At 38.7% G+C, this 10,600-nt stretch overlaps 1 protein-coding gene across 2 annotated transcripts; it reads right to left on the bottom strand.

Annotated features, from left to right (window-relative positions):
• Positions 1 to 783: 783 nt before the first annotated feature.
• fancg (FA complementation group G) lies at positions 784 to 7,850 on the bottom strand. 2 transcript variants are annotated; one of them, XM_028032782.1, is made up of 14 exons: positions 7,662 to 7,850; positions 7,393 to 7,486; positions 6,595 to 6,720; positions 6,319 to 6,491; positions 5,574 to 5,724; positions 4,748 to 4,872; positions 4,502 to 4,648; positions 3,354 to 3,514; positions 3,176 to 3,242; positions 2,767 to 3,083; positions 2,636 to 2,676; positions 2,389 to 2,562; positions 1,292 to 1,406; positions 784 to 1,034 (listed from the first exon to the last, which is right to left on the bottom strand). In XM_028032782.1, the coding sequence occupies exons 1-14, from the start codon at positions 7,728 to 7,730 to the stop codon at positions 941 to 943; spliced, it is 1,854 nt and encodes a 617-aa protein (XP_027888583.1). In that variant the 5' UTR covers positions 7,731 to 7,850; the 3' UTR covers positions 784 to 940. The 2 variants fall into 2 exon arrangements, with proteins under 2 accessions (XP_027888583.1, XP_027888582.1); XM_028032781.1 differs by having other exon boundaries at positions 7,393 to 7,489; positions 7,662 to 7,849.
• Positions 7,851 to 10,600: the final 2,750 nt, after the last annotated feature.

The raw sequence follows: 10,600 nt of genomic DNA, 5'->3' as shown, positions 1-10,600 counted from the left end.
CGGGCTTTAAAATTATTTGTAACTGTAAGGAACTGACTTTTTTTTCTGAAAATATTCAAAAATTAAGCCTGACTTTTTGTTTCAAAATAATTGTGTTTTAAAACAATACAATTTACTTTACTTCTACTGAGCAAATTGTGATACCAATTTCTTCCCTAAGGCACAAAACACACATTGAAAGAAAAAAAAAGGCTTTCTGAAATTAAAATTAGACAGTTGACCTAGTCATTGAGTACAGTGATTGACAGACAAACATGTCATTTCCAGTTCCAACTTTAAGGAGATGTAGTCCAACAGCTCATCTGAACTTATTCCAGGTTCATTGTCCTCCACCATGGTTTGTATAATTTTACAACTTTAAGAGATTACAACTCTGGATTTTCAGTGGTTAGTGTACATCATACCAGGAATAAGCAGTTTTATCCAGTCACATTAGGTATTGAAGGATGTAGCAACACAGAACATTATGCCACAGTTGATCCTTATGAGTTTTGTGAATCAACCAAATCCAGAACAATGTCAAACTTTTTGCCAGTGTACATGGCTCCTGTTCGTGATGTTCCCACCAGACACTTGTAGAGTGCCGGGTGTCTGGCATTCAAACCTGCAGAGGCCTGGTAATGAGTCATTCATTTGGTGCCTGCCCTGGCACGATGCTTTCGTGACAGGGCAGGAAAGCATCTAAAAGTCGCAGGGTGCTTGCTCTGAAAAGCAAATTCTGAGGCTGCAGACTAACTGATAGTAACATACCTACAGAGAAATGTGCACACACAGATCACATGATGAGTTTTCATAAATATAGTTTCTTTATTTCATTATCTCCACATATTGTTTTTGCTAGTATTTTGAGTTTTATTGCACAGGCCACCCCAAACATTCATTAAGTGATTAGGCTTACTTTTTTATTCTCTAAACTGAGTTTACCTAGTAGCTGGCCCTACTAGGTAGGACCAGGTTCTTGTAGTTTTTGTTGCAGCTTTGCAGAATCCAGCACTGGTAAAGACTGAAGTTCTTGTGCATACACAGGAAGAGCCCTGCAAAAGAATTGAGGTTCCCACCATAAGACAAAACAGAGTAAACAGGTCATAATTAGGTTTTCCCTATATCTAGATGTTTCTTAAATCTGTGTTTTTCAATCAGACCTAAATAATTCAAATTATACAATTTCTAATTTCTTTTTCACTTCTTCCTTTTAAAGTCCCAAACTCCAATCTAACAGATTGTTACTGGCTGATATGAATTTCAGTAAAAAGGAAAAGCCTGTGTAAGAGCCGAGTATAAAGTATCTCACTCTGATACGGATGGAATGGGATGGCTCCAGGTCTGTTCCCAACAAGCAGCCGCCTCCTGCTTCCTGTCCAGCCTCCACAGCACCTCCCCATACCACCGCCTGGCACTCACACCCTCTGAAACCAAAAGGATTGGACGATCATGTGATTGAAAACAGGACAATGTAATACAAGTACACACACAGTGGTTTTAAATAACATATTTCCTTCTATTTCAACACAATGATGTCATAAACTCACAATAATATACAATCTGACATGTTCACCACTATAAAGCAGCCCACTTTCCATTTACAAAGCCTGCAGGTGGGCTGAGTATTTCCACAGACATTTGATCTGTATTTTGTGGTTTCTTGTTTATAGACACGGATTATTTTTGCATCTGTATTCTCACATCCTCTGTACAACAGAAGCAGGCCTGAGTGCCTTAATGATTGCGTTTTTTTGCAACAAACAAAAACATTGCTAAAAATTAGCAAAAGTTAAATGACATCCATTGTTGTTTACAGCATTATTTTAGATTACTGGGCCAGTTGAAGTTTATATGTAAACAAATGAAAATGGCCTCGACAAAATAAATGTCACCCTTAACTTGATTCTCTGTCGCAGAACTATTTGCATCAATCACTGCTAACCTCAAAGTTCAGCTTGGATGATTTTGGATAATTTTCTTTTTGTGTCCACAATCCTGTTAACCTCATACTCATTTATAACATCGACAACTGTTGTCACAGAAACAATACACTACTTGGAGATGATCTAGTAGAGTTTACCATAGAAATTTAAAACCTTCGTTTTGAGATCCTGATCTGATGACAAACGTGAAGGCATTTCTGATACTAATTTATGTTTCAAACATGGCTATACTTACTTGCAAACAAATCTCCCCACACATTTGTAAAAACAAATATTTTATTTTATCCATTTAATTAATTTATTCTGTCACATACTGAAGGTGCACAGGAAAAAATAAGCAGTTTTAATGCGCGGTTAGGGCGCTAACATACTATCATATACGGATCAGAACTCGGAGGACACTGTGAGATATGAATCTTTAATCATAGCTGCACTCATTTATTCACAGCTGTGGTGTGCATACCTGGGTGGGCCTGCTGGCTGAGGTGAAGGTCTCTGAGGGACTCTTTCAGCCGGTCTATCTGGGCGAAGCTGATTCCCCTACCAGCTAATGAAAGTCCCTTTAGTCTTTGGAGGACACACAAGTCAACACCCTGCTCAGCATCTTTATCTGTGCAAGGAGTTTGTAGAGAGAAACCTGTAATGAAATATGTAATTAAGAAGAGACTGACTAGAGATCCATTTCAAAATACTTATTAAAAATACTCCACCTGTGTCTTTATAGTGAACCTTCACCAACAGGTTGATACACCTACAGTGCAGAAAACCATGTTGTGTGTTTATTCAGAATTCCACACAGAAACAGTCTGAGTAAAACCAGTCCAGAACCAGAACCACAGACCTTGTGTAGTGGGTTACTGCTTGCTTCCAGTCCTTCAGCTGAGAGTAGCAGTGGCCCTGAAGGAGGTAGGCTGCTGCTGTCCAGAGCAGCCTTACCAACCCATTTTCTGCCTCCTCTGTCATCTCCCTGCTCCCAGCCACTCTTCCATCCCCTGGATCCTCCAACAACACTTTTTCTGGAAGCAGATCCAGAGTCGACCCGATGACCTCATCACAAAGCGCCATACAATCTGCAGGCCGCTGGGCCATCACTAAGGCAGCTCCAGCCTCGAGGTAGAGTCTAGGTAACTTGGGGAGGGTGGAGACCGCAGCATGAACCTAAGGCCATAAACATGCAAAATAACACTTTTCAGAAATACTACTTCATTCATGACTTCTTGGAAATGATCTGTCAACATGCTTGCTCTTACCCCATGCTGATCTTCTGATTGAAGAGCAGCAAGCAGGTCCAGATAACACTCCACGCCTTCTGACACCCTAAAAAAGCAGAAATACTCTCATTTCTTAACAACAAAGTTAACATGTTCTCAAATACATGATCTGTGCTGGTGAAAGGAATTCACATGGACACCATGCTGCTTCTCTCACCTGCCGTGGATCACGCATTTGAGAGCCAGACTGTGAAGGACACTGAGGGCAGACGGGACAGAGAGCAGGCTGCTCAGTGATTGGCTGCAGAGAAATAAGGACGGTGAGAGGAGACGGCCTGCAGCCATGGCAGGTTCTGTACTCGAGGGTAATAGCAAAATCTACGGAAGAAAAGAGGTTTGTTGTTTCAGTATCCAGACTTGGAACTCACTTAATATTTTTCAGTGATAAAAAGTATGTTTTTCACTTATTTGCTCATCTAGTCAACTACAAAACACACATACAGTGTTTGGGGAAAGGCATTTGTATGCTTTAAGCATTTTCCAATTTTGTTACAATTCATTCCACAACCTTCAATGCGTTTTATAGTAGTGGATATTTAATAGGTGGAAGGAAATCCAGGACTGTTTTCCAACTTAAAGATCTCAGAAGGAAGATGAAGGCTTGCGTTCAGCCCCGTTTACACTGAAACCCTTAAATAAACACCTGATTAGGATCTAGAATCAACCTGTGTGTAATTTAATGTCATTATAGACTGTTTTTCTGTAACCCAAAGTTGAACGTTTTGGCCTGAGCAGCAATGTATGATGCAAAAAAATCCTACACTGCACATCATCCTGAACATACCAGCCCCACAGAGAAACACGGTGGAGTCAGCATCATGCTGTGGGGATGTGTTCCATCAGATGGGACAGTGAAAATAGTTGTAGATAAATTCAGAACAATCTTGGAAGAAAACCTGTTAGAGGCTGCAACAAATAAGAAACCAGGAGGAAAATGATGCTAATCATAGAATCAGATTGTGGTTTAGATCAAAGTTTATGCATGAATTCATGGACTGACCCAGTCAAAGATCTAGACCTAAATTTTAGTCCCTGTCGCTATAAAAGGGTGATTTTATAAAACCTTTACATTGGTTAAAAATGAGAACATTTAATTGTCCTTTCTACTTTGTGTTGGGCTATTAAACAAAATCCTAATAAAAGACATTTAGATATTTTGGTCATAAAGTGACAAAACATGGAACTATTTAAGGATATTAATACTTTTGGAAGCCGCCCACTACTTATTACAAAAACAATTTATGTGTATCCATTAACATAAGACACAACAAAAAACATCCTATTATTTTTATTTAGGTTACTCACCGAGTGCAGTATGCGAAGAGCCTGTACCTCGGCCTGCAAGTTTTCTAACCGCCTGTAAATGAGTGCGCTCTGATAGAGAGCACAAACACAGCGGGGGTCCGCCTCCAGAGCCTTTCGGTAACACTGCAGTGCCATCTGAGGGCGGTTCTAGAGTCAAGTGCAAACACACACATGCCCTCGGCAATGAAACAATCTAGTACTTTACGTTTTCTATTATCAATGGCTTGTATGAGTGGCTTTGTGTACCATATGGGCGAGGCAGGAACCTGAGAGGAGGTGTGTGTAAGCGATGAGAGCTCTGGGAGCAGGTGAGGCAGAAGCAGCCTGCAGAGCAGAAAGCACACTCCAACCCTCAGTCAGCCTTTCTGCACCTTATTAAAACAAAGAAAGAGCAAAACCACTTGGATTGTTATTCATCAACAGTCGCTAACAGGAGAGGGGAATAGCATTGATCGAAAAGGATTTATGTTTCAGTGTACAATAAAAGTTATGTTTTTCACAATTTCTTTCCTTATAAGGAAAGATGCAAAATTCACAATTTCTTTCCTTGTAAGGAAGGAGCTGGGTAAATATAATTTCTTTCCTTAAAGTTATGTGAAAAACATAACTTTTACTGTACACTGAAACATAAATTTGGGGCTTTAAATTTCCCAACAACCTAGATTACAGAAATATATGATTATTTGTGTGAGGCTAATAGCTTTAGTTACTGACTTATATTTTCAAGAAAAATGTCCTTCTTTCTGTTCTAGTTTTTGTCTTTTTACAGCTCGACTCTTCCAACATGCTGCACTATTTTCATTTGGTTTCACTTTGCTACTAACCACTAACTGTTATTCCCAGTTACAAAGTTCACTTGAGGTCATTATAAAAGGAAATAGTTAATAATTCTCTACAAGAAACCCATCTGATAGCTTTGGCACTGCAGACAAAAAAAGTGATACAATTATGGAAAAATTAAATGCATGTGTTAGAGAGCATAGAGCTAAAATATTATTAAATGCTAAATGTTGTTTAGTCACAAATACTGGAATCAGCATTGTAAAACTCAACCAGTATAAATGTTGCTGACCTTGGACAATTGTAGTGCAGATCTTCAACAGATCAACAAGCCTTCTTGGGTCCAGAACAAGTATGGGAATATTTGGGATCTTTTCCTTTGTTTCAGCCATACAATCATTCCCAACTGCTCCACTTTGTGCCTCCAAAAGAGACATCTCCTCCTACAGCAAAGAAAATGAGTGTTCTGTAGTTTTTTTTATTGATAACAACCAAACCTTCACAGAGATAAAACACTGCAGAGTTTGAGAAAACAAATGATAGACCAGAATGAAGAGTGAGGCATAAAACTTATGTTATATCATGTTGTATGCAAAAAAGACAGAACAAAAATGAAATTTTAGTAGTTAGATTAAAAAAAACTAATAGCAGTCCTGTTGACTTAGGATTGTTTAGCTTTTTTGATACAAATGGATCATGTCAACAAAGTCTGGATAAAGACATTTGTTGAATGAAAGTTTACTCATTTCAAGTTATTCATTCATTAATATTGAAAGGCTGGACATATGTGATGGAATAATGAAGGGGAAAAAAACACCAAATAACCTGCCACCTAAACTCCTTAGGGATTTTTTTCTGTTGTTCCCTTATATAAACAGTAAGTTGAAATAAAGCATGTGAGATCTAACATTGCTCATAGCACATGCTCACATTACAAAAAATATAATTTATTTGTCTGCAGATCACAAACTAGATTCAATTATTCTAAACAATATAAAGTGGTGGAAATAACTTATTAAAATATATTCAAAACCTACCTGAAAGTCTTGCATGGCGTTCAGGCGGCTCTTGGCCAGCCATACTCCCCACTGCACACAGAGGAGGTTCAGGACATAACGACGCAAAGCTGTCCCAGTCACTGATTTAAGAGCTGCTCTCCAAAGCACAGAAGGGTCAGAAGTACCAGGATCATCTCCTGCTATCTGAAGCACTACCAGGAACAAACGTAAGATTGAGTAAGATTACCTTTATGGCACTAGCTGGTGTGATCTATAGTACAGTAAAGGTTCCCGTGCTTTCAGACAGAAACTTACATCTCTGGGCGCTCTGTGTGAGGAGCAGCTCAGCCTCATCAAACTGAGACTGAGCAGTAAAGCACACACAAGTGTTATAAGCGACAGAAAGCTCCAGCTGTGCACGATCCAAATGAGGAGGAATGCCTGAGAGAGATAAACAAGAAACCCATGAGATTAAAGCTATAGATGTAAACTTCTTTTGAGGAGCAATATACAGATTTCCTTAAGATTTTCCATTTCAAGATTCTATACTTTCCTGGAGTCAAATTTCTCAATTGTTTCTGCGGTTTTTGTAACATTCTGTACACTCAAGTGGAAAACAATAACCTTGAGCGACTTAAATTTGAAGTCTTATCTTTCCTAGTGGGGTATGTTGCATTTTTCCTGCTGTTTTTCTTTTTTGCATCAGAACTAACTTAGCCTCTATTTTAAAATCTGCTATTTTTGTGCTTGCAAAATGAGCTCTGGAGTTGGCAACAATCATTGCATTATTCAAACAAAATTGTGAACTTTGATCACTTTATTTAATTTGCTTAAGGTATTTTTATTTATTTTTTTGCCGTTTATTTTATTCCGATTAACAGTTATATCTAACAAATACAAAAAAGCTTTAAAGTGCATTTTATAATGATCAATGTGGTATTAAAAAATGCTGATATTGAGTATGGGGGTTTGTTGGTTTTCAAAATCCTGATGTCAAAACGCTGTAAGAAAGACACTCCGTTGACACGAACTAAGTTGAACGAAAGAGGATTTTTATTTTAAATTGTAATTGGTGGGGTGGGATAAAAAAAAAAATAGAGGATTGTGAATCACCTTGTATTTTTCTGAGAAGTTTGTGAAAGTCAGAAGACCATCGTCTCTGCCTGAACAGGTTGTGCTCTCGGTTCGGTGCGTCTTGTCCATCCTGCTGCTGAAACAATCAACGACAAACTTTATAAGGATGTATCTTAGCTTTCTACCTGCAGACATGCCACTTTACATTCTTAGTCCACCGCAACTTAGAAAAAAATTAGGAACACTATAGCTAAAACTCAATATTACTAACATTTAGCAGTTAAATTAAATATTTAACAGGGATTTACCTTACAGCTAGAAGCTAGCTGGTTATTTTCCTGAGTCCAGCTTTCCAATAAACTTGTTGACTGAATCATTTGGTCAGAAATTACGTCACTGTTTGTGGTAAAATAAATAAAGTTACTGGTGGTTGTTTAACTTTCCCTCGTTCATAACCGGAAGTCCAAAACCTCACTACCGTGAAGACTTCTTCTTCTGGCACTAGCCCGAGAGGTGCACTAGCGCCACCGTCCAGCCTGGCGTGTGGGACACAGAACCACATGCTGCTAATCAAGACAGAAAGGAAAAATCATGTAATGTCAGGTTGTCAGGTCAAGTTGGCAAATAAGGTAACTGCATTACCGCTATCAGCCTGTAAAGAGTGTGGGTCAAAAGAAACAAGAAATCAAACCACAGCCACAAATTTAAAAATAATTGTACTATTTTTTCATTTAGTAGCTGATGAATAATATGATTATTTTTCACGATTAACTTGTAACCATTGAGGTTACAAGTTAACCTCCATGTAATAGAGGTTAACTTTTCTTTTAATTTTCCCTAATTTTCCCATTTTCTCCTTTTTCCTTCTACACTGAATCATTACAAGTTCAATTATTTTTTATTTGTTTAAAAGACCTACACCTTCCTTTAGGTTTTGCCCATCCTGTCTAGCACTTAGTCCAGCATGTCTTAGCCAAAGGCTTGTTATTACCCCTTCTGCAATTCTTTAACTTATCAAACTCCTGAATTCTCCAAACTTTGTTTGAATTATGTACCTCTTATTTCCCATTTCTTTCCAATGTCATATTTTAACCCTGTCTGTGTTGGATGACTCTATAAATTAACTCAGAAATGTAATCTTTTCAGTTCCATGGACAGTTCACTCACCTCCACCCGTAAAGCAGCTGATGGGTTTGTTTTGGTGTAAGATCTGTTAGTAGCTGCGCGGTTCTGCTGCCCCAGGTGGGTACATCTGTGAATGACACAAGCGGTTCTGTTGACTGTCCAGTAGGTGGTGCTGTGAGGAAGCCAGACCCAGCTACTCTTCTAGAAACTTCAGTCTATCTGCAACAGCCCTCAAACTGTTAAGAGCCGCTGTTCGCTTGCAATCTTCCAAAAAATTAACGCCATTTACAAGTTTCATTAAATTTGTAGCTTTATTCAGAATGATGGATTCCCACAAAATGAAACTTTAATCAAATGTAGAAATCTGGTTGCACACAGACCCAGATTTTAATTGCATTATGGCTGAGTCATATTTGAGCCTGCTGGGACAGCCATTTTTCTAAATGTCCCTGCACAAGGTGACCCTCTGTCCTCTCGCCCAGATGCATCTGTCTTAGATCATTTTGTGTGTTTGTTGTCATCCCTGCATCAGCGCAGGGATGACAACAGGGATGAGCGCAAATGGCTCAATTTGTTGCTGTTTCTTCAACCCTGAGCATCCCCCACATTCCTTCATAGACTCAAATAACTGGACAGTCTAAATGTATGGAGGGGCACTCCTGACAGCTATGATCCTCAGCACATCCTCCTTGCCTACATTGCTGTATATAATTGAAAGAAATAACTTATCTACTAGCTTTGTACTTTTGATTGACATTTCTGCCCATTCCTCTTTGCAAATCAGCTCACATTCATCCAGATTAAATGAAAAGCATCTAAGAGATACAGTTTTCAGTTCTTGTCATTTAAATTTATGTCTGGACTTTGGTTCATTCTAACATGCAAAATTACATTGGTTAGAACTGCTGGAAAGTAAACCTTCCCAGGAGTTTAACGTCTTCCTTTTCATCCAGGATTTCTTGTATCCAGCTTCATCCCTCTTGCCGTTCTCCTTGTCCCTGCTGAAGCCAGGCATCCCCACAGCATGACACTGCCACCACCATACTTCAGTAAGGATGGTAAGTTCAGGATGATGTGCACATCTTATGCTATCTTTTAAAAATTTATTTCCTCTTGCCACCTCTTTTGTAGTTTCCAGATTTGTGGAGTAAATACATTTAGCCGTTAAAGTGGTTTGAATACAACTACATGCTATTATGAGATCGTTTTACATCACATCCGCTTTCAGCCAATTCTTTTCTATTTATAAACCATGTAGCCCTGAGAGAGACACATGTCTTGTCTGTCCTTCAGCCACCCAAACATGAGTGATGGTGGGGAAAACAGGAAATGACTGTGTGAGTAATTATTAGAGTAGCGTCACAGGAAATTTAAAGAATATTAGTGGAAGGCATAAAATGCTGATTTATCCCATGCTGTCTAGAGAGTCAGTGCTATAAAAACATGTCATCAGACAGACGAACGGCAGAGAGAAGGAAACAGCAAAGTGCTGATTTGTCTGCTCTTCATCTTAGATCTCATCAGATCAGTGAATTCACAGTTCTCGTGACTCTGTTGAGGTGTGCCGTGTAAACTCGTTCACCCTCAGTCAATCAATAGGTGCTGTACATGCTCTTCTGGGTGAGCTCTATTCTCAGAGCAGAGAGCTCTTCACATCAGCAGCTCACTTTTTGGGATAATGCTTTGTCATTGTAGCTGAATTCACACCCTGAAACATACACTGTAAAGATGCTGCAGAATATAGTGCATTATGTGGTGATTTGTATCATCTAAAACCAGACAGAGCCATGCAGAAATATAGTATTGATCATTAGCTCATACGAAGGTATTTTTGTTTGAAGCTTGAAATGCTTGAAATGCAGCCCTTGCTTGTATGTCGGGAAAATGATTTACTCTAGTATTTAAACACCTTCATATTTTGTCACGGGTATCTTTAGAGGATTTTATGTGATAGGCCAACACACTGTATAGTGCTTAACTGTTATGATCATTTAGTGTTTGGGGTTTAGTTTTCATTTGTGTTCTTCAGGTCTTGTTATATTCGATTTATGTCTGTGTGATCATTAGAAAGGTGTGTGTTTTGTTCTCTGTGATGTTGAATTCATAACTCTCAGTTCTGTGT

This window comes from Xiphophorus couchianus, chromosome 12 (assembly GCF_001444195.1).
Source record: "Xiphophorus couchianus chromosome 12, X_couchianus-1.0, whole genome shotgun sequence".
In the NCBI taxonomy this organism is placed as follows: Eukaryota; Metazoa; Chordata; class Actinopteri; order Cyprinodontiformes; family Poeciliidae; genus Xiphophorus; species Xiphophorus couchianus.
This window is presented reverse-complemented; position numbering and strand designations above follow the sequence as displayed.